The sequence below is a fragment of the Vulpes vulpes genome, chromosome 13 (genome assembly GCF_048418805.1).
Source record: "Vulpes vulpes isolate BD-2025 chromosome 13, VulVul3, whole genome shotgun sequence".
NCBI classification, from domain to species: domain Eukaryota; kingdom Metazoa; phylum Chordata; class Mammalia; order Carnivora; family Canidae; genus Vulpes; species Vulpes vulpes.
In genome coordinates, this window is record NC_132792.1 from 121,547,229 (window position 1) to 121,571,459 (window position 24,231).

Here is a 24,231-nt window from a genome sequence, read left to right on the forward strand (position 1 = left end):
CAGAGATCCCTGGGTGGCTCAGCGGCTTGGCGCCTGCCTTTGGCCCAGGGCACGATCCTGGAGTCCCGGGATCGAGTCCCCCCCATCAGGCTCCGGGCATGGAGCCTGCTTCTCCCTCTGCTGTGTCTCTGCCTCTCTCTGTGTCTCATGAATAAATAAAATCTTAAAAAAAAAAAAAAAAGTAAGATCCAAGTTTGCACTGTGTATTCCACTTACTTTAAGTAGAAAGACACCAGAGAGGCAGAAAAGTAGTGTCTCATGCACACAGGGGATGCATTACAAGGGTGGAGAGGCTCCAATTCACATCAGATACAAGAGAACTGGACACAAAAGGTACTAGCAGAGATAAAGAGGGAAATTTTGTAAGAATAAAGTGGTCAATTTATTAGGGAGGACATAACCTAGTAACAGGCCTTCAAAACATGAAGCAAAATTGATACAATTAAAAAAACAGATAATTGCACAATCATAATAGATTTTAACAACACGTAAAACCTGAAAGACACAAAAGATCCATGAAGACACAGATGTGAACAACAGTTGTATTAATCACATAACCTGTTATTACAGAACAAATTCACCCAATGTTTCAGAATGCATATTCTTTTTAGGTGAATGGGGAACACTCACCAAAGCAAATCATAGGCATACAGGTCATATTAGGAGTCTCAATAAAACTAAAAAGACTGAAATCATAAACATATTCTCTAACATTGATAGAATTAAACTATCAATAACAAGATATTTAGGGAAAAAAAAAAACAGACATCTGCTAATTAGGCCATATACTTCTAAATAATCGACCCACGGGTCAAGGAAGAATTCACAAGGAAATTAGAAAACATTTACAACTGTTCATGAAGACACAACATATTAAAATTTTTTGAGATGCAGCTAAAGCAGTGCTTAAAGAAAAATGTGTAACTTTAAATACTTGTATTAGAAATAAGTCAAGATCATGACCTATAACCTATCTTAAGCTAAAGAAAAGAGCAAAGTAAATCTGCACTAAGTAGAAGAAAGTTAATGATAAAGAGCAGAAATCAATGAAACTGCAAAAGTTGAGAAAAATGAACAAAGCCATAAGTCAGTTCTTTGAAAATCAGATCAACAAAACCAATACACCCCTGGCTAGACTCATTGGGGAAAAGAATAAACAGCAACTGCCGGTCCCAGAATGAAAAAGCAGTTAGCACCACAGCTCCCAAAGATGCTACAAGAATGAGGGACACCTGTGAATCACCTTATGTCCGCAAACCTAACAACTGGGATCAAACGAATACACTTCTCAAAAATTTAGCTGACCTTTCAATAACGTGAGGGTTAGAAGCATCAATCCCCAAGCAGCCAAAAATCTGTGACTTCTGACACCCCCAAAAATGTAACTATGAAGAGGTGACTGTGTCCTGGGAGCCCAAGTGATGACATCAAGTCAAACACATATTCTCTGTGTTCTATGTATTATATATTGCGTTCTTACAAGAAAGTGAACTAGACAAAAGAAAACATTATTGAGAAAACCACAAACACTGCCAGTACCATACTGTATTTCTTGAAAACAAAAAAAAAAAATCCATGTAAGTGGACTCCTGCTAACCAGTTGTTCTAACTGGTGATGTTCAAGGGGCAACTGTATAACTTCCCTAAATCACACATGACGAAAGCAAAAATCTGAATACCCCTATATTTATTAAATTAAATCTGTTATAAAAAAAAAAAAAATCCCACAAAGAAAACTGCAGGCCCAGATGGTTTCACACATTAACTCCATAAATACAATAATAAAAAATATAGTCAGAATTGGGTCATTAAAAAGTCAGCTTTAATTATCAACTGAATAATGGCCAAGAGTCAACATTATGCAGGCTACAAATGCTAGTCTATAAACACATAGGAAACCAGCTCCAATGAAACTCATTTCTTCTTCCCCTTCAAAGGCTTGGCGAACAGAGCAGGGTCAATCTGTTCCCTTGTCAGTCCCCTGACAGAGAAGAGTCTCGCTGCCCGCTCCTGCAGGGTGCCCCCACATTTCAGTCCCAGGGCCATCAGTTCACACTTGAGCCTGTCCAAACCCAGTGCCTCCATCTCAGCTACAGAGCTGAATGCCAGCAGATCAATCGTGTCCTGACCGGGATCCTGAGAGAGGAAAAAAAAAAAAAGAAAGAAAGAAAATATTCAAAACAGGCTCTTCCTCTTTAAGACTTTCCTTAGCTGTCAACTACATTCCATCTGACAAGGAATTTTCAGTTCCTGGGAGGCTCAGGCAGTAAAGCATCTGCCTTGGCTCAATCATGATACCCAGGTCCTGGGATCGAGCCCTTTGTCGGGCTCCCTGCTCAGTGGGTAAACCACACCCATTAAGCTCTTACGGATATCCACCCCAATTCAGATATTAAAACGTGATCAATGTGTGGCTTAGAACTGATAAAATATGGAACCAAAGCTGCCACCTAGAGGCAAAAAATGACATACATTTCAAAGTTTAAAAGGCAAAAAACCAAAGGACTTTTGGGGGGATAAGGCAAGCTTCACCCTTGTCTGTACTTCTGGTTATTAAACAAACCGGCCCACTCAGCAGGTGATAGGGAAAGCACGTTTTTGGGTTAAGGACTCACTGAGGAACTATAGCCATTAAGCTGCCTGGCTCTGGACATGGACCCCCAAACTACTTACTGTGCTTCCTGACTGGCTTCCCTCCAGGCTGGCAAGGGGGGCGCTTTCCCTGCCCTCTCCAGGCGCAGCCTCCACAGCTCTGTCCCTGCCAGCCATCTCCAACTGCTTTAGCTCCCTGGTCGCTCCAGGGCCTGTGGCCTCATCTTCCTTGGGCTCTTCACCTTCTGTCCCCCTCTCCTCCTGGCTTTTCTCCGTTTCCACGGCCATCGTCTCATCCACACGACTCTCGGCAGAGCTCTGCTCCAATCTGGCACACCTGCCTGCGGAGACAGTATGCCCAGAGCCTGTCCCTGGGGTCGGCGGTGGCTCCGGGGACCGAGAGGCCGCACTCGGCACACTTGCCCCTGGACAGTGGTGGGAGGACCCGGCTGCCAGCTCCATGTCATCGCGGCCGCCGTCTAGAGCCTGCGGGCTCATTCCTGAAGTACTAGGAGCTTCTTCCCCATCATCATCCGAGGTCTCTGAGCTGGACTCCTCTGCCGTCTGCAGTCCATCCATGCCCAACCTGCCAGAAGGGACACAGGCTTAACACCACTCCACTGCCTCTATGCTGAACAGTCAGGGTTTGTCTGGGGAACGGACTGTGTCAGCATCAGAGTATCTGCTCATTTGAGGTGGAAAGGAGCTAAGTTTTAGGAAAAGATATTCAGAGGTATAAACGGGGAGAAGAAATTCAGTGAGCTTGGACCAATCATCCCAAAGATCCAACAGGGACTCCTCTATAAAGATGTGAATCTCTCTTATTTTTAAGATTTTATTTACTTATTTGAGAAAGAGAGAGAGAGAAAAAAGCACAAGCAGGGGGAGAGGGAAAGGGAAAAGCAGGCTCCCTGCCAAGCAGGGAACCCCACGGGGGGCTAGGTATCAGGACCTTGAGATGATGACTTGAGCCGAAGGCAGACGTTCAATTAACTGAGCCACCTGGGGACCCCAGAGGTTGTGACTCTCTTCAAGTAAAACTGATTTTGCCTAAAGCTCTTTTTCCTATCTTGTACAAATCTCAAGTGTTAGAAATGTAGCTAAAATAACAAACCGTTAAAATCCTTTTTCGTTCACAATTACCCCAAATGGGAAACTACCCAAACTATCAACAGGACATGGATAAACAGACACTATGATACTTGTGAACAGAAAGGAACAAAAGCATTGAGACATAATACTAGCCACGGATTTCAAAAGCATTGCGCGGAGAGACTCCAGACACAAAGGGCCGTAGGACATTCTGGAAAACACAAAACCATCAGATCACATAGCACAGTAGTATCAGAGCATGCCGGGGCAGGGGAACAGGAATTAATTGCAAAGGTGCAACTGTTAGTGAAATGGAAAAATTCAGTATCTTGATTTTAATTGCGGTTAAATGTGACTGTCTTTCTCAAAACTCACAGAGCTCTTCAATGAGAAAGTATGAATTTTAGTGCACATAAATTACATCTCAATAAACCTGACTTAACTCTCTCCCAACCTCACACAATCCAACTACCTTTTCTCTCAAGAACACTTACTTCCTATTTCTAGATTCTATGCTAGACTCTCAGTTACAGGATCTTTAATTAATAATTATTTTTCTGTCCCCAAAGCAGAGGCCAGCAAGAAAGCAAGATCCATCTGGAGGTCATTTTCTAGAACTTGGCCCAAGGGAACTGAGCTAGTAACCGGAGAACCAAGTGGGAAGGGCGGGAGCGCTACCAGAATGATGGCCAAGAAAAGGCGCCATTGTGCTTCTCAGCTGCAAGTACAAAAGTGGTCAGAGAGAGGTCTAGCCATGGCCGCAGACCTCAGTAACAACTGTGAAAAACCATGGAAAAGACAAAACGATCTGGAAAGTGAAAAGTGCAGCCAAGGCTCTACCTAGAAATTCTGAAAGTTAAATCCTTCAACACTAGAGAGTAATTCAAGGATAAAGTGATTTTTCTGTGATCTTTCACTGTAAGAAAAAAACCATCCTTTAGATTCCATTCCTGGCACTCAAGGCAGAAACCAGTAGTAGTGTGTACAGTGTGACAGCTATGGAGAACTGAGAACTAAAGCACTCTGGAAATTTCTGAGCTCCCATCAAACCTTACTTTAAAAAGTGTTTATATCAGATAGACAAGAGGAAGCGTGCCGGTCCACATAAATCTCTTTGGGATGAAAAGGAAGCACACTTACCAAAAGCACTTCCTTTTCCCTGCTCTGGCTCCTCTGTCTGCTTTTGATTTGTTGGGTCTTTTCCGACTCTCACCAGTCTCTGCCGACACCATCTTGCTGGAAGCAGCCTGCATGCCTAACCAGAAATTTTCACAACTCAGTTACGCTATAGAAAGTATAATTAAAGACATAAACTGTATGGATTACAAATGTAGCTGCATTGCAATCTAAAGCTCCAGTTCTAAATTTCTTAACATACCAAAATTTAAAATGGCTAAGATGAGATTCAACTTCATTTTACACAGATTCAAAGTAATGAGCATTCTGGCTCTGGAACCAGGTTTTGAAAACACCAATACCCAATCTGTAGCTCTGAGACTGACGGGTGCATACCTGGCCTCCCCAAACCACACGGTCCATCCCTTTGTACTCGCTACTTGTGTATTATTAAATCATAACCTCTGATTGAAAGGATTCCTTATTATTCAACTGAATCCACAAGAGCTCTAGCATAATGCTAAATAAAAGTTAAATAAAAATTAATAACAATCATTCTCATTAAAAATCATTTAGGGATGCCTATGTGGCTCAGTGGTTGAGCGTCTGCCTTTGGCCCAGGGCATGATCCTGGGGTCCTGGGATCGTGTCCCGCATCGGGCCTCCATGGGGAGCCTGCTTCTCCCTCTGCGTATGTCTCTGCCCACTCTCTGTGTCTTTCATGAATAAATAAAACCTTTTTAAAATTAATTAATTATTTAATTAAATAAAAACCATTTTTTAAAAATGGACCTAAAAAAAAATGGACTTGAAACTAGATGCAAGTATGTTGAGGTGTAAACACTTCCTGCAGGCTTGGCAACACCTAGCACAAGTGTTCTCATCTGCCTGTGCTCCCCTAGATTTCAGGAGTCAAATACATCACATTCTGTGTGAGTGTGTGCTCTTTCTTTCCTGGGATATAAGGCATACTGTTTATTATTATTTTGAAAGATTTTATTTTAGAGAGTGCGCACAGGTGCACACAGGAGGCAGAGCAGAGGGAGAGGAATAAGCCGACTCCCTGAGCACAGAGTCTGAGATCATGACCTGAGCAGAAACCAAGAGTCAGACGCTCAACTGACTAAGCCACTTGGGTGCCCTCATATTGTTTATTACTGAGGGGAGAGGTTCCACGACTTTCATCCACTCCTCAGAGGTCTGTAACCCGAGACTCCAGGAGTACCCTTTGTATGCAGCGAGCAACAATGTAGCTTCAGCAAGGAACTGTCACTCTCACCTTTGAGGACAGAGTCCTCCAAGCGTTCAGCCATCTCATGGCACTGCTGCTGGTACGCCCGGCTGGTAAAGCAGGGCCTGGGCTCTGCAAGCTTCCGCTGCAGGCGCTCCAAGCGCTTCTGCTCCTTCTCAGCCTCTCGCTCAGCTTGCTGTTTCACCCACTCAGCCATCCTAGGACAGGAGAGACATGGAACTGACCAGACGTATCACACACATGCTTGTTTATATGTGAGGAATTCCCCTCCCACACCCATGGACGAATCCTCATTGTCCTGCACATACTGTGATATTCCTTCAGAAAGGTGAGCCACACTTATCATAGGCGCCCTGTGACGGACCCCTAAAACCCGACAGGAATTATTAAACTACAGAGAGAGCTAAGGCCGATAACAATGAGCTAGAGCGCTAATCTTGTAAGTCCACATTTCGATATGCATGGCCTGTGTACAATCACCACTGGCAGCAAAGTGTGTTGTTGTCTTTGAAGAAATTAACAGTGGGCAGCTTACGCTTTTTCATGGTTGACATCTCGTAGCCTCCTTCCACTGAGGTCCCGGCAAGCTTCTCGATTGGTTGTCTTCTCAATCTGAGCACCAAGTGCACGGAGCATAGATCCAAACCCTGGGCAAATATATTTGGAGAAAGCAGTTTAAAAAGGGTTCAAGGATTGATAAATATCAAATTTGTGGAAATGTTATTATACCTCAAGATTAAAAATGATCTCTTTGGGGAGCCTGGGTAGCTCAGTTGGTTAAGCATCTGACTCTTGGTTTTGGTTCAGGGTCTCGAGATCAAGCTGCTCATTGGGCTCCAAGAGAAGTCTAAAATTTCCCTCTCCCTCGCCCTCTGCCCTGTGTGCAGGCAGGCTTGTGCGTGCACAGTCTCTAAAATAAATAAATCTTAAAAAAAATTTTTTTTCTCTTTTCTTTCTTTCTTTTTTTTAAAGAAAGGGACATCAAGATTCTACGCAGATATCAAAGGTACAAGTACTGATAAACCAGGGGCGCCAGGGTGGTTCAGTGGTTGAGCGTCTGCCTTTGGCTCAGGTCAGGATCCCGGGGTCCTAGGATCGAGTTCTGCATTAGGCACTCTGCAGGGAGCCCGCTTCTCCCTCTGCCTATGTCTCTGCCTTTCTCTCTCATGAATAAATAAATAAAATCTTAAAAAAAAAAAAAATGAGAAACCTGATTCAACCTCATGCATTTTGCTCTGTCTCTACAGAGCATACATACTGTCTCTACACCACTGGGATATCTTAAAGGGTTTAACCCAATGCCAGAGATTCCAAGATTAATAACTTAAAAAAAATCTTTTTATGGTGAGATTTTGCAGTGAGTTTCAAAGCAAAAGCAATTTTAAGTTGTCCCTAGCTAATGAGCTTTCTTCTTATTGACAGAATTTCAAACAAGAGGATGATTATAATGTGCGATGCCAGTTCTCTGAACACCAAATCAAGTCACTGTGAATTCTGAGAAAGCTTTGGGATGACACATTAGTACATCAGGAGAAATACCCAGGACTGCCCATATTCAGTGTTTGCTCTTTTAGTTTCTCTTCTCTATTCTTAGAGAATAGTGTTCATGTAACAAGGATGTTAACCTACCCTAATCTATAAATGGCTGTATTCCACAGGCTGGCTTTAGTCCTCTCTGGGAACTAGACAAAATCTTGCTAAAAGCAGAAGATTTAATTGTTTTAACACTCTTTCTTCCACAAGCTGGACAGAATGATCGTTTTTCTTCATCTAATCTTCCCCCAAAGTTTTACAACCTACCTGCCTAAGAGCTATCCTGCTTCTGAAGGCAGAAATTATAATCAGACAATATATTCCACAAAAAGAATAAAAGAAAGTACTCAGAACTAGGAAAGTAAAGAAAGGATTTCATAAGGCAAAATAAGAATGGCATACTCCAGAGGCCCAGAAGTGCGTTAATTTCCTCCATAGAGCTAGAGACTGCAACTGTAATATATGGCAGCCACAAATATGCGCGTCCTACCTCCTTTTCCACCGAAGAGCCTGGGTTCCAAACTATAAACCGCGCCATGCTGCACTCTGTCGTTGGCATCAACGAGTGATCCATTGCACTTCACAAAAAAGCATTCCACTGGAACAGCCTAGAGACAAGGTTGGAATTTTTAAATGAGACGACACAAGCTTCCTGCAGGAGCCTTGCCTATCATGTCTTTATTACTCCAGTTATAAGCAGACAGCATGTGTTCCATTAGTATTTGTTGAACTGAATACCCAAAGAAAAAAAAAGTCATGTCAGAGGATTTATTCAGGGTATGACTTTTTTTCTAACACCTCATCATGATACGCACAAGAATTTTTTGTCTTTCGGGCAAAAATTAAGAACTGCTCTCTTCTCCTCTGACAGGAAAACAGAGTCAAGGTGGAAAATTAGACAGGGTTCAGACCCAGTAACTCTGCAAGTCCCTTTTTCTCTCGTTTTTGTTTTAAACAAGTAATATCAAGTTGCACGAGTTTAAAAGTGACAATACACCTTCTGAAAAGTGTAGGTAAGGACGAGCAGGGGGAGGGAAGGAGACAACGGTATGATCTTTGTACACCTATATATAAGCTTTAACAGGTGGAGGGTCAGCTGGCAGCAGTACTTTTCTGCCCATGTTCCCGAGTTACAGCAGAAGCCCCATCTGTGTATTTCAAATTTTCTCAGATCAAATGATGAATATAAGATATAAAACCTAAGTCTTGGGCAGCCCGGGTGGCATAGCAGTTTGGCACCGCCTTCGGCCCAGGGCCTGATCCTGGAGACCCGAGATCGAGTCCCACGTCATGTTCCCTGCATGGAGCCTGCTTCTCCCTCTGCCTGTGTCTCTGACTCTCTTTCTCTCCTCTCTGTGTATTCTCATGAATAAATAAATAAAATCTTAAAAAAAAAAAAAAAGTCTTTCTAAACAAGTTTCTGATGCTGTAAAAAAGACAATGGAAGAGTATTCTCCAAAGCTATATGGAACTTGAGAGATACACAACTAACCTATAATATCAGGAATGAGGAGATCTACACACTAGCAGAAAGGAGAAACGCACAACTGCCATCTTTCCGAAGTAGACACAATGAACATTCGTTCTGAACCATATCACGTGGCCATTTCAACAGGACCCGTCCATTCATTCAACAAATATTAATGAAGTCCCTACTATTTGCCAGGTACTTTTCAAGCACTGTAATACTGTAATGAATAATCCAGTGAATACAGACTCTGCTCACAGAGCTTCCATTCTACTGGGGAAAGACAGGGAAAGAATAAGTGATACAATGGCCAGTGGTGATAAGCAGAGTAAAGGGGACACCAGATGTGGATGGATACGCCAGTAATCTATCTTACATATACTGTTAGTCAAGAAAAGCCTCTCTGATCAAGAGACATTTTAGCAGAGAATTTACAAAAGGGAGAGAACAAGCCACATGGCTCTCTGGGGGAAGAGCATTTCAGAGGCAAAACAAATGCAAAGCGAGGCAGCAGAGACGAGCCAAGAGTATTCATGGAACTGTAACACCACCAACATGGCTGGAAGAAGTCTGCCAAAGGGGAATGAGAAGGCCTGAAAAGCCACTGTAAGAACTTCAGGCTTCACTCTGAAAAAAGCCACTGCAGAGTCTGGAACAGATTGAAAGTAGAGTTATATTCTTAAAGGATCACTCTAGCTGCTAAATTGGAAATAAAACTATAGAAGCAGAGACATCAGTGACATCGGCTACTGTGACAACCCAGGTGAGCAATGAAAGCCATCTGTATCGGGGTAGTGGCAAAAGGGGATGAAGAACAGGGTGGGGGCCCTAAGGCTCTGAAGGTGGGCAGTGAGAGCCACAGAGCAATGAGAGAAGGGGAAATAGAGTTGCCATTTGTTAAAGAGTGAGAAGCACCTTTCGGGTACCAGTCTCATTTAGGATGTGTTCCTTTGAGTGGTCTAATAGCCACATGAAGATGCTGAATAACCTGATGGGTATACAAGTCTGCAGTTTGGGTACAAGGTCTGGGCTGGAGCTTTACATTTGGAAGAGGTCAGCACGCCGATGGTACTCACAGCCCTGAAAATGAAGGATACGTCCTGCATGACGGAAGAGACACTGGAATGAAGATCAAACACTCAACTCCAGCCAATCCATGATTCAGAGCTCAGGAGACGGGCAGAAAGTAGCAGGAGAAACTGGAAGGGAGGTTAATGAGGTGGAAGAGAACTGAGGGTGACGTGTGGACACAGTGAGCAAAGTATGCCAATGTCCGGGTGTGCCCAAAGATGCTGACAGGCCAAGAGAGAGGAGGCCTGGAAACCAATGATCGGGTATGACAACACAGAAGATGCTGACATGCATGACAGGAGGTGGTCTGCTGGAGTGACGGGAACAAAAGCCCGACTGGAGTGGGCTCTAGAGAAGTTTTCTGTTCAAGGATATTTTCTATAAAAAAAATTAAAAAAAAAAGAAAAGAAAAGAAAAGGAGGCGACATCTGGAAGGAATGTGGGCTCAAGTGTGCACACTGGTGGGAATGATCCAGGAGAAAGGGAAGGCACTGGGAAGTGCAGAGGAGATAGAACTGATGCTAAATATGGTCGAGGAGACAGGGTACAGTGCAAAGCAGAAGCTAATCGCAACTCATCTGTAATGACTGGTTATCCACAGTAATGGACGAAGAGAGGGCCAAATGTATGACAACGAGGTAGGGCACTGGTGTGAGAATAAGGACTCTGTCTCTTGACTGCACCAAATATAAAGTATGGGCCTGGAGATGGGAGAAGCACCAGAGATTTTAAGAGAGAAGCGATCAAAGAGTCACACAGGAGAGAGAGCAATGAACCTTGGCACTACTTCCTAATCTTTCCACACCGTGGTGTACAGAAGACAATCAGGGTGACATAGGGAAATGAACAAAGCTGCTGTAGCACCCGCAGATTCTGCCCAGCTGTGCAAATGCTGCAGGGATCAATATTCTCAGCAGTCCTTCTACCCAGTGGAAGCCCACCCTGGCCTGGGACTACAGAGTAGAAGGGCCAAGCATTACGAAGGTCGGTATTTGTGAATTTATGGTCAGACTGATTTGTGTGATTGGTTTCCCTAGCCCAGTCACTGCCTGACTGCCTGCATGGTGGCGGGGGCGGGGGAGCACAGGTAGATTTAACTTGACTAGAGTTTTCCCAGGCAAACATGCTAGCAGGAGAGAAGAGCCAAGGAGCTCAGCCTACATGCAATTAACAGGAAGGTCTATTATCTGTAAAACACTGTCCACTTTTAAGAATTATACAAGATTAAATGAGATATGTAATATACCTCATGTTTGTTTTATGTTTATGAATGAAAAGCAACCTTAGTTTCTCTTATTTTCTATCTAGCAAGTATTTCTAACATTCTAAACAACTTTTTTTTCTAAATAACTTTAAAAGACATTAATGCGAAGGCAGAAAAATTATATACACCGTACTTCGTTTCCAAACAGAACTACTTATTAAACAAGACAACTGATCAACAAAATTGCACTTTCTACTTGTTAAGATTCTTATCAATAATCACTAGCAGAAAAAAAGGACAAAGAAAACTTAGAATCAACTTAAGGGTCTTTCACCATTTGTGTATTATAAAGTACTTCAACCACAAAGTATTGTGCTAATCTTAGCCCAATCAACTCAAGGCCACCAGAGATAAATGTATAGTTCACCAAAGTCAAATTTACTGGCTCACTGCAACAAGGGAAGGGCGGGGGGGGGGGGGGGGGGGGGGAGACGGACTGCAGACAAGAGGAATCGTGCACTGTCTCAGCACCAACAAAAAACAATTAGTATAGGATTTGGGGCAAGGGTGGAGGTTTATGTGAAATTTAAATGAAAGTGGTTTTGAGGGGCTCAAAACAAAGCAGAGCTATGTAAAAGGGGCAACATCAGGTCTAGACTGTGAAGCAGATTGGATCCAGACCCCCGTTTCCTTAGAAACCACAAAATTAAGATAAACGTGGAATGTTGTGTTCAGAAACTCCTACTAATCTGACTCTCTGCACCTGGGCTGCAAATCAAGCATGCTGTCTCTGTATCAAAGTGACTTAGAGGGCAGCCCTGGTGGCTCAGCAGTTTAGTGCTGCCTGCAGCCCAGGGTGTGATCCTGGAGACCAGGGATTGAGTCCCATGTCGGGCTCCCTGCATGGAGCCTGCTTCTCCCTCTGCCTGTGTCTCTGTCTCGCATGAATAAATAAATAAAATCTTAAAAAAAAAAAAAAAAAGTGACTTAGTCTCAAGGCAAGAGCGGGATGCTTAATCTTCACTGATAAAATTTCAAACAGCAAAGACCCTTGCAGTATGTAATTTTCCAGATCAATGTTTCTTAGTGAATCAGAAAGCAGTACACTTCCAAGAGAGTCATTGTAACATTTTACAACTGCACCATGTCAAGAGAAATACTGTTTCCTATTAACTTGGCAGTTGGCTCTATTTGTGTCTTTTATCCTAGCCTGAAGAATAGCAGGGCAGATTTATACTTTTTCAGTGGACGCAACACTGACCTCATCCCATCAGAATAATTTTGTTTTAAAAAGAATGTTGTGGGATCCCTGGGTGGCGCAGCAGTTTAGCACCTGCCTTTGTCCCAGGGCGCAATCCTGGAGACCTGGGATCGAATCCCACGTCGGGCTCCCGGTGCATGGAGCCTGCTTCTCCTTCTGCCTGTGTCTCTGCCTCTGCCTCTCTCTCTCTCTCTCTCTCTCTATCATAAATAAATAAAAAATTTAAAAAAAAAAGAATGTTGTGAACTTGAGCTATTTTAATTTCTTCCAGTATCTCACAGGATACCCTTTTGTATATTTCTTGTTTCCGTTCACATATGTTATGGTCCTATCTCTTGAGCACCTGAGGCATCCATTTATATTTCTTCCTTGTATTTTAAAATTATTTTTTTCTGGGGCACCTGGGTGGCTCAGCGGTTGAGCATCTGCCTCTGGCTCAGGTAGTGATCCCAGGGTCCTGGGATCAAGTCTACATCAGGCTCCCTGCAGGGAACCTGCTTCTCCCTCTGCCTATGTCTCTGCCTCTCTGTTACTCTCATGATGAACAACATCAAAAAAATTAAATATTTTTTTCCAATACTTCCCATAATTAAGATCCTATTTTTTTCTGGTCATTTTGGACCAACAGTCATTGAGATAAAGGCTTATTTTCAGAGATATTAAAATCCATCTACTTTGTAAAATATTTCCCCTACCCAGATGGTCAGAAACAGTTCTGACAGTTTTTAGACTCCACTGTAGAGTGGAAACACACATGGGGAAGCTGAAAAACATATTTGAAAAGACGGGTTGCCTTTTCATGGAACCGGTCCAAATAAAGATTCGGCTTAAAGTGCGGTGTTAACATGTTGTAAGCCTATAAATAACAAGCAGAAAAGCGAGCCTGGAGAAACACGGATAAAGTGAGCTTATAAAGAAAAACAGACTAGTAGGTCAAGTGCCAAGTTTAAAATTAGATTCGGGGAGACCACCAAATTGTTTAGATAACCGAACAGGTGTGACGTCTCACGGCTGGTGGAAGCTCGCTTACTGGGTACTTCACTCAACCACACAGGTAACTCTGGGAGTCCACGGCAGGTTTTCAGAAACGTGTACGGACACATGTGGCCTTCAGACGATCCGTGGAAACACCTAAAGGACAGGACGCGCGTGTGCGCGCTCGGCCCCGACCTGAGCCGAAGGAGCCCCCCGCCCCACCCGCCATCCTCCGGCCCAGGCCCGGGTGTGCAGACGCTCCTCCAGGTCGGAGCTAACGGGGCTGACCAGTGGGCGACATGCACGTCATACAAGCCCGGGATGGATGCACGGAACCCGAGAGAGGAGCCCGACAAGTCATCCGACAGCGGGCCCAGGGTCCCCGTGCGCCCACCCGGAGCGGGACCGAGCACCGGCGAGCCGCGGAGCTGCGGGCCCTTCCGCCACCCCCGACACGAAAGCAAGCAAGGCCCCAGCATCAGTGGGAAGCCCCTCAAAGCTGGGGAGCCCTCCGACTCAAACACGGAGAGCCCCCAGGTAGAGGCGCGGCCCCGGCCGGCCGGCTCCTCACCCCATCCCGCCCGCCAGGAAGCGCGACCTCACCTGATCCCGGCAGTGTCGGCGGACCACTTCCTGGACGGACCACCGGGCCGAGGCACAGCGCACCGCCTGGCACCCGAAGCCGGGGCCGCGAACCCACACCAGCGGCGCGACCTCCGCCATCTCGGCGAGCTCCCGGACCGCGAGCTCCCGGGACAGCCGCGGCCACTCCCTCGGCGCGTCTGGATGGCGTCACGAGGCCTTCCGCGCCCCGCCCCTCCGCTTCCGCTCGCCCCGCCTCTCCCCCCTCCCCTGGGGCCGGTCACGTGAGCCGGGTGCCCGCGCCGCGCAGGCGGGGGAGGGGAACAGGAAGGGCTGGCGGCGGCCGATAAGGCAGCGCCGCGCGAGGGCGAGGCGTTGCTAGGAAACGCTGCTGGGCGGGGCTCGGGGGACCGCGTATAAAAGGCTGGCGCGGGGCCGGCGTGGGAGCGTTCTGGCCGCGCGCGATAAGGCCGGGGCCCCGCTGAGTCCCTGGCCCCGCGCGGTTACGTTGGGGTCGCGGAGGGTCGAGCTCGAAGGAGCCGCGCTCGCGAGCGCGGAGAGGCCTCCTAGGCCCGGGCCCCGGAGCGGCCGCCGGGGCTCTCCTCCTTTTTCTCCTCCCTGGTCTCCGCTGGCCGCGCGCAGTGCCTGCTTCCTCCTCCCGCCGGGGAGGGGGCCTGGGCGGGGGCGGGGGCGCCGGCCCGCAGCGTCTGTTCTCGCTGGGACGGCACTCGGCCGAGGAGAGGCCACGTCCCCTACCTGGGATGCCGAGGCCTGTGAAGGGGGGGCTTCGGACGGTGGTCTGGGCTTCGCTCGCCGTGCGGGGGCGGGGGGCTGCCCGGAGCGCGGGGGCCGCGTGCCCGGGGCGCAGGCAGGCCCTGCAGGCGACCCCGTGCAGCCCGCGCCGGCTCTGTCCGCCTCGGCCCGGAGCGAGCCGCCTCCGGGGGTCCCAGCCCCAGGCCTTTTTGTTTATGCACGATTTCTTCTTTCTTGGGGTTGTTTTGTTTGTTTGTTTTTAATGGCTATTTCAAAGGGCTGAGGGCTTCCCCTCCTACGAGAAACCAGACAAAAGAGCGGTTGAGCTTCACACATTTTTACTTCGGTGATTTGTACTTTAATTAGTCCTTGTTAGTTAGGAAAGTCAACGTCATTTAGTATTAGCCTGGCGTCTCATCCTCCTAAAGCCTCATGTCCGGATGAAATCGTTCGCTATCTCTGTTGCATTTAAATCCCTGTTGTTAAAAAAAATTCTAAGTATTGAACAGGCATTGCCATTTAAAATAGGAAATAACTTGTTACTAAGTATTGTATTTTCAGAGATAGATATTTACTGAGCAAACAATACATAAGGCGTTCTTCAACTTTTACACTGAGCCATAGCACCATGATGTACACTGGGTAGAAGTCAAATAAATATTAATTGGATATGCGATGAATTACTAAGGTAGTCAAATTATTCCCAATGTACATCCGAAGAAATCTATTTCGCAGCAGTAGAACTACTTTATATCCTAAAAATGCAGAATTCAACTTGGATTGATGGTTTCAAAATTCATTTAAATAGCTCGGAAACTAAGAACCCTAAAGTCAGGGCTACGGCCAAGAACACATCAGTAGTGAAAAATCTAGAAACATAGCTGATTCACTGGGTGGCTGAGAGTATACAGTGGTGTCCAGCAGACACAGTTGTGTCCACGACTATGAAAACAGACAACTTCTGCCACCTTCCCCTCCTCGGTGGTAGTCAGGGAAGGGACAGGAAGACACATTAGGGTTGGGACCAGTAGGTGGTGAGAGGGTGGAGGCCAGTTCCTCTTTTAGAAGAATAGCTTAGCTGTGCTCCTGGGACCGTATTTGCTGTTTCCAATAAGCCACACTCTGTTCCTGCCCATCTTCTCCAAAAGACTGACTCTAGCCCTACCTTTGCTTTTTTGAAGATTGGTTCAGATGCCAGAAGGACACTGTGAGCACGTCCTGAGGCCATGTGGAGTAATTGTTCACTGCCAGGAAATGACAGCTCCAGACAATGTTTGTGTGGCAACCCATGACAGGGGCTCGACTGAGCCAGAATGTCATGCTGGCCTGCAAGAACAGGAAGCAGGGCTGCACACTCTGGCAATTTTTATAGATGACAGTGAGGCTCCTGAACTCATGGATTTGCAGACTAGCTCCATGTGCGACAGGCAAGTCACACTTTGGTGTTTCCAGCCACATCCGCTCCGAGGCAAGGACAAGAGGTTGTTAATGCCATCTCTATGACAAAAGACAATGGCACAGCCTGGCTCCTCCTGTGCCACAAACGCAGAAGTGCTATAAACTCCTAAATTGGCAAGTGGTATCTTATGGATGGTTCCAGCCCCAGGAACAATGAGGTCAGCTTCTAGGATGGAAAAACAGCTTCTGGGTAAGAGCTGTGTAGTCCACCCTGGGTGGTGGATGATGTGGGAGGTGGAGCCTGAAGTAAGGATCCAAGACGTTTGGCTGCCAGAGAAGGCACAGCTCCACCCTCCTTCCTGTATTGGACAGAAGAAAACAGGACACGTCAAGGGCGAGGTGGAGTTGGGAGGTGGAAGAAGTGTGTGTTTAGCTCTAGTGCTGGGAAGGAGCTTGAGAAGGCAGAAAGGAAGAGTAGGGTGGAGGTATGAGCAGAGAGAAAAAGCTGGACCCATAGCCAGTGCAGAAGCCCACCTCTTTGTAAGTGTTAGCAAGAAGAAAGGATCTTCATTCGGGGTGGACTTCCCTCAAGAAAGCTGTCTCTCCTGATTGCCTTGTGTGCTTTTTTTTTTTTTTCATCTTGTGTGGTTGTCATTCTTAGGCTTCCATCAAATAATGCTGTTAACGTTAAAAATTTTTCAGTCATGCCATTCATTTGTACTAGAATTATAAAGCAACACTGGTAGAGCACTTGTCCATAAACGTGGTGTTTCAGCACTGGAAGGTTTTCAACATTGAAATTCAATTTCCCTCTTGTCAATAAAAATCCATAATTTTTTATGAATTCTGCATGGCCATTCAAAAGGGGATTTCCTCCTGGAAAATTCATAGATCCGTAGGAATATTTTTTAATCATTTGACAGAGTATGTTTGGTGTATTAGGGTTTTCTAGAGAAACAGAGCCAATGGGGTGCAGAGAGAGAAAGAGAGAGACAGACACACTTCAGAGATACCGATGGCTCAGTTCCAGATCACCACAATAAAGCCAATATTGCAGTAAAGCAAGTCAAATGAATTTTTTTGTTTCCCAGTGAATATAAAGGTTATGTTTATACTATTGGGTATGAAATAGCAATTATGTCGAAAAGAATACACACACCTGAATGGAAAAGATATTTTATTGCTGAAACACCCCAACCATCACCTGAGCTTTTGGCGTGTTGTAATCTTTTTGCTGCTGGAGTGCTTGCCTCCATGTTGGTGGTGGCTGCAGACTGGTGGGGGAGGGGGCGGCGCTGAAGGTTGGGGTGGCTGTGGCAATTTCTTAAAATAAGACAACAGTGTCAGGATGCCTGGGTGGCTTAGCAGTTGAGTGTCTGCCTTTGGCTCAGGGTGTAATCCTGGGGTCCTGGGATCAAGTCCCACACTGGGCTCCCCACAGAGAGCCTGCTTCTCCCTCTGCCTGTGTCCCTGCCTCTCTGTGTCTCTCATGAATAAATAAATAAATAATAAATCTTAAAAAAAAAAATAAGACAACAATGATGCCTCATCGATGGGCTCTTCCTTTCGTGAAGGATTTCTCTGTAGCATGTGATGCTGTGTGATAGCATTGGACCCATGGTAGAACTTCTTCCAGAATTGGAGTCCGTCCTCTCAAGTGTATTGGTGTCTGGAATATTCTAAATCCTTCGCTGTCATTTCAATGATCTCCATAGCATCCTCACCAGGAGTAGATTCCATGTCAAGAAACCACTTTCTTTGCTCATCCATTCAGGTTTTATCATGAGATTGCAGCCAATCAGTCCCATCCACAGGCTCCCCTTCCAATTCTAGTTCTCCTGCTCTTTCCACCCCATCTGCAGTCAGAACACACACAATATTTGTCATTTAAGTTTGCCATCCTATTTTGGTACCCTAAAACAATTATAATAGTAACATCAAAAAAATCACTGATCAAGATAACCATAAAAAATACAATAATAATGATAAAGTGGGGCATCTGGGTGGCTCACTAGGTGAAACTCCGATTCTCAATCTCAGCTCCGATCTTGATCTCAGGATCATGAGGTCAAGACCAGCGTTGGGCTCCATAGTAGGCATGGAGTCTACTTAATAATAATAATAATACAATAGAATATTACTCAGCCATTAGAAACGACAAATACCCACCATTTGCTTCAACGTGGATGGAACTGGAGGGTATTATGCTGCGTGAAGTAAGTCAATCGGAGAAGGACAAACAGTGTATGTTCTCATTCATTTGGGGAATATAAATAATAGTGAAAGGGAATATAAGGGAAGGGAGAAGAAATGTGTGGGAAATATCAGAAAGGGAGACAGAACATAAAGACTCCTAACTCTGGGAAATGAACTAGGGGTGGTGGAAGGGAAGGAGGGCGGGGGGTGGGGGTGAATGGGTGACGGGCACTAAGGGGGACACTTGACGGGATGAGCACTGGGTGTTATTCTGTATGTTGGTAAATTGAACACCAATAAAAAATTAATTTATTAAAAAAAAAATAATAATAATGACAAAGTTTGAAATATGAGAATTACTAAAATGTGGCACAGAGACGTGAAGTGAGCAAATGATGTTGGAAAGATGGTATGGAAAGACTAGCTTGATGCAGGTTTGCCACAAACCTTCAACTTGTTAAAAAAAAATAACACATTGAGGATCCCTGGGTGGCGCAGTGGTTTAGCGCCTGCCTTTGGCCCAGGGCATGATCCTGGAGACCCGGGATAGAGTCCTGCGTCGGGGTCCCTGCATGGAGCCTGCTTCTCCCTCTGCCTGTGTCTCTGCCTCTCTCTCTCTCTCTGTGTGTGACTATCATAAATAAATTAATTAATTAAAAAATAAAATAACACATCATCTGCCAAGCAATAGAGCAAAGCATGAGAGGGAGAGGCAAGCAGATTTTTTTTTTTTTTTTTAGATTTTATTTATTTAAGAGAGCTCAAATGAGAGAGCAGGGGGAGGGGCAGAGGAGGAGGGGAGAGGGATAAGCAAACTCCCCACTGAGCCTTGACCTGGGGCCTGAGGTCATGACCTGACCTGAAATCAAGAATTGGACCAGCAACATAACCACCCAGTCACCCCAGCAGGCAGATTTGTTACAAAGAATTGGCTCACCCTCTGTCTCCACTATTATGGAGGCTAATGAGTCCCAAGATTTGCAGACTGATCCAGTAAGCTGGAGACCTAGGAAAGCCAATGATGCAGTTCCCATCTGAGGGCAGGAAAAAGCTGATGTCCTAATTCAAAGGCAGCCAGGCAGAAGGAACCCTCCCTTGCTGGAAGGTGGGTCAGGTTTTCAGTTCACATCAGGCCTTCAACTGACTAGATGAGGCCCACCATTCAAGTAGAGGGTAATCCACCTAACTCAATCTACTGATTCAATTGTTAATCTCATCCAGAAATACTCTCACAGGAATATCCAATGTAACGTTTAACCAAGTATCCAGGCACTCCATGGCCCAGTCAAGTTGACACATAAAATTAACCATCACATCCACTAACTGGGATTATCTTTAATGAGAAAATAGGCTTCACTATTTCGTTTAATTTTACTTTGGCAACCAAAGGGAAAATATTTGATGAATAGAGATTGATTAAAAGTCAGATGTTCCTCACTCCCTGGAAGTTTCGCTGTGTGAACTCAGGAAACTGCTTTCGGTACGCACTTATGAATGGTTACAGAGCTACACCACAATTGTTCTTAGAATTTGCCTTTGTATCCTAAGGTGCGGTCAAAGTTTGTGCTTGTGAAACTCTTGTAGAAGTTTTTGGGTTTTTTTGTTTCTTGTTAAATATTTTATTTCTTTATTCATAAGAGACACAGAGAGAGGCAGAGACATAGGCAGAGTGAGAAGCGGGTTCCTCTCAGGGAGCCCAAGGCGGAACTCAATCCCTGGACCAGGATCATGCCCTGAGGGCAGACAGTATTCAAATGCTGAGCCACCCAGGAGTGCCTCGTACAAGTTTTTGAATAGAAGGTGTCTTATCAATCATAAAGCCAGTCGTCAATGGACAACTGAATTAGCATTCTAGTTTAAATAAGTTAAATTTATTTTAATGATACAGCCATCTGGCTCACTCACCTACCTAAAACACATTTTTTTAAGAATTTATTTATTTAGGGACTCCTGGGTGGCTCAGCGGTTGGGCATCTGCCTTTGGCTTTGGGCGTAATCCCACAGTTCTGGGATCGAGTCCCACATTGGGCTCCCTGCAGGGAGCCGGCTTCTCCTTCTGCCTCTGCCTCTGTCTCTGCCTCTCTCTCTCTCTCTCTCTCTCTCTCTCTCTCTGTCTCTCATGAATATATAAATAAAATCCTTTTAAAAATTATTGATTGGGGATCCCTGGGTGGCGCAGCGGTTTAGCGCCTGCCTTTGGCCCAGGGCGCGATCCTGGAGACCTGGGATCGAATCCCATGTCGGGCTCCCGGTGCATGGAGCCTGCTTCTCCCTCTCCCTCTGCCTATGTCTCTGCCTCTCTCTCTCTCACTGTGTGTCTATCATAAATAAATAAAAATTTTTAAAAAATTATTGTTTGGGCAGCCCCGGTAGCGCAGCGGTTTAGCGCGGCCTGCAGCCCAGGGCATGATCCTGGAGACCCGGGATAGAGTCCCACGTCAGGTTCTCTGTATGATGACTGCTTCTCCCTCTGCCTGTGTCTCTGCCTCTCTCTGTCTCTATGAGTAAATAAATAAAATCTTTTAAAAATTAAAATAAAAATTATTTATTTATTTGTTTGTTTGTTTGTTTGAAAAAGAGAAGAGAGCACAAGTAGGGGAGGAGCAGAGGGAGAAGGAGAAGCAGAGTCCACACTGAGCAGGAAAGCCCAAGGCAGGGCTCGATCCCAGGACCCTGAGATCATGACCTGAGCTGAAATCAAGAATCAGATGTTTAACTGACTGAGCCACCCAGGAGCCCCTAAAACATATTTTTAGAAAGTAAAACAGGGGCTGCCTGGCTCAGCCAGTGGAGCATGGGACTCTTGATCTTGAGGTCATGAGTTCACGCCCCACATTGGCATAAAACTTACTTAAAAAAATAAATAAGACATAGAAATAACCCAAAGGCCCCTACACAGCTAACATCTGCATTTTGCTCAAAGAACCCTAGGTTCTTCTTGTTTTAAAAAGAATTATTAGGGGATGCCTGGGTGGCTCAGTGGCTGAGCGTCTGCCTTTGGCTCAGGTAGTGATCCCAAGGTCCTGGGATCGAGTCCCACATTGGGCTCCCCACAGGGAACCTACTTCTCCCTCTGCGTATGCCTCTGCCTGCCTCTCCCTCTCTCTCTCTCTCTCTCTCTCTCTCTCTCTGTCTCTGTCTCTCATGAATAAATAAATAAAATATTTTTTTTAAAAAAGGATTATTAGAAGTGTGAGGGTCTGCTTAACAGCCTACTGAAAGTTAGCAAGTTAATATAAAGCCCATTATATGAATCAAGGGGACAAGAAGAGCAGATTGCCAAATGGGGGCAGGTGCTAAAGGAGGCTGGAGGGGAGGCAATGATGAGAAGTATCAGTTGGTGGCCAGAGTAATATAAAAAGACAAAGCAAAAAAAAAAATTTTTTTTAATTAAAAAAAAAAAAAGAGCAAAACTAACACCGCCATTGAGGTAGATTCCAGGTATTGGGTCAAACAACATCATGTACCTCAGATGACCCTAAAAGCATTCCTATATCACAGCAGAGAGAAAGCACAGGAGAAAATGTCGACAATCCTGAATCCTGAAGGAGAGGCTCAGCTATATTCAGTGTGCCCTAGGTAAGATGGCAAGGCAGCATAAGTTCTAGAAGTCCACCAAAAAGGGTAGAATTTTGAACGTTCATGAACACACCAATTAAATCCTAACAATTGAGAAAACTCAGGTACCCAGAATAGCAGGTTTCCCCAACGCACCAGATACCAAGAGTCTTAGCTGCTGAGACTCTTCCACCAAATACCTTTTGTCCTATAATGTATTTCTAATAGAGGATAAGACAAAGTGTTTTGCGTACAAATAAATAATTTCCTCCTGTTACTATAATATGATAGTGATATCAACACATAACTTGGAATTACCCAGAGCCTTGGAGGGAAAAAAAAAGGATTCTGGGATGCCTGGTGGCTCAGTGGTTGAGCATCTGCCTTCGGCTCAGGTTGTGATCCCAGGGTCCTGGGATCGAGTCCTGAATTGGGCTCCCCGCAGGGACCCTGCTTCTCCTTATGCCTGTGTCTCTGCTTCTCTCTGTGTGTCTCTCATGAATAAATAAATAAATAAAATCTTTTTTTTAAAGGAGATAAAAGAAAATAAATAAATAAATAAAATAAAGGAGATAAAAGGATTCTCTCATTTTCTGTAAATTAGTAGAGGGCTCTCCTTTGACTATTTCCCAAAAATCTACAAGGCTTGTGTCTGGACTATCTGAAGGGATCATAAAGGGTATGACACACATGATACACTGTAATCACTATGGATGCTGCCAGAAGCATGGGAGTACTGCACATTAGCTGCTGCGATTTAAAGATGCAAGAAATTCATGTACAGTCTCCAGATGATATTAATATTAAATTAGAGCAGTGTTTCCCAAAGTGTGTTCCACGAAATGCTAAGTCATCACAATGCACTATTTTAAAAGAATTTAGTTTTCAAGCAGCCTGGGTGGCTCAGCGGTTTAGTGCCACCTTTGGCCCAGGGCATGATCCTGGAGACCTGGGATCGAGTCCCACATCGGGCTCCCTGCATGGAGCCTGCTTCTCCCTCTGCCTGTGTCTCTACCTCTGTCTCTCTGTTTCTCATGAATAAATAAATAAAATCATTTTAAAAAATAAAAAATAAAAGAATTTAGTTTTCAAATGAATTCGGTTACACTCCCATAGCATATGCCTTCCAATGAAGATTCACAAAGTTAAGGGGCACCTGGGTAGCTCAGTTGGTTAACTGTTGACTCTTGGTTTCTGCTCAAGTCATCTCAGGGTCATAATCTCAGGATCCTGAGATCAAACCCTGGCTCCATGCTTTGAGTTTCTCTCTCCTTCTGCCCCTCCCCACTGTGCACACTCACTTTCTCTCTCTCTTTCTCTCAAATAAACAAATCTTTAGAAAAAAATATTCACAAAGTTCATTAACATCATAAAAGCCCCAAGAAATTCTGTTATCTTTGTTTAAACCAATATTTCACAAACTTATTTGACTATGGGACTTCTTTTCAACTTCCACCCATCAGCATGCCCTGGGATTGGTATTCAGAAAAGGTTCATATGGAAGTATGGTTAACTATGAGGTTTTTTTCTTTTTCTCTCCAGTTTTGATGATATAACTGGCATACAGAGCTACATAAGTTTAAGAGGTACAGCCTAATGATTCACATCTATTGTGAAATGGTTGCCACAGTAAATTTATATAACATCCATCATCTCATATCAATAGAAAGAAAGGAAGAAAGAAAGAAAGAAAGAAAGAAAGAAAGAAAGAAAGAAAGTTCTTTTCCCTTGTGATGAGAACTCTTACAACCTCTTAGCTTCCCTGTATGTCTCACAGCAGCATTAGCTACAGCCACCATGTAAACCTCACTTCCCTCATGCCTATTCATTTTATAACTGGAAATTTGAATGTTTTATCCCCTCCCCCCACCCCCTTTTCTGCCAACCATAAGGCTGATCTCTTTTTCTATGACTCTGGCTTTTTGTGCGTTTTTCCATTTGTTGGTTTGGTTTTTCAAAGATTTTATTTATTTATTTGAGAGAGAGAGCACGAGCTGGAGAGAGGAGCAGAGGGAGGAGCAGACTCCCCGCTAAGCAGGGAGCACCATGTGGGACCTAGGACCCTGAGATCATGACCTGAGCTGAAGGAAGACGCCTCACCGACTGAGCCACCCAGGCACCCCTGTGTTTTGTTCTCTAGATTCCACATACGGATGAGATCATGCAGTGTTGGATAGGCC

General features: G+C 44.9%; 1 protein-coding gene across 2 annotated transcripts; it reads right to left on the reverse strand.

Annotated features, from left to right (window-relative positions):
• Positions 1-358: 358 nt before the first annotated feature.
• Positions 359-14,391, reverse strand: SDE2 (SDE2 telomere maintenance homolog). 2 transcript variants are annotated; one of them, XM_026003447.2, is made up of 8 exons: positions 14,168-14,360; positions 13,620-13,720; positions 8,076-8,193; positions 6,588-6,699; positions 6,080-6,249; positions 4,825-4,939; positions 2,674-3,178; positions 359-2,136 (listed from the first exon to the last, which is right to left on the reverse strand). In XM_026003447.2, the coding sequence occupies exons 4-8, from the start codon at positions 6,686-6,688 to the stop codon at positions 1,915-1,917; spliced, it is 1,113 nt and encodes a 370-aa protein (XP_025859232.1). In that variant the 5' UTR covers positions 6,689-6,699; positions 8,076-8,193; positions 13,620-13,720; positions 14,168-14,360; the 3' UTR covers positions 359-1,914. The 2 variants fall into 2 exon arrangements, with proteins under 2 accessions (XP_025859232.1, XP_025859231.1); XM_026003446.2 differs by lacking the exon at positions 13,620-13,720 and having other exon boundaries at positions 14,168-14,391.
• Between the last annotated feature and the right edge of the window lie 9,840 nt (positions 14,392-24,231).

Coding starts and splice junctions, on each gene's coding strand:
- SDE2 (XM_026003446.2), bottom strand. CDS start 14,287: ATGGCGGAGGTCGCGCCGCTGGTGTGGGTTCGCGGCCCCGGCTTCGGG. Junction 8,194..14,167: donor GCCGACACTGCCGGGATCAG/GTGAGGTCGCGC, acceptor CCTTGTCTCTAG/GCTGTTCCAGTGGAATGCTT. Junction 2,137..2,673: donor GAAGCCAGTCAGGAAGCACA/GTAAGTAGTTTG, acceptor TTCCTCTCTCAG/GATCCCGGTCAGGACACGAT.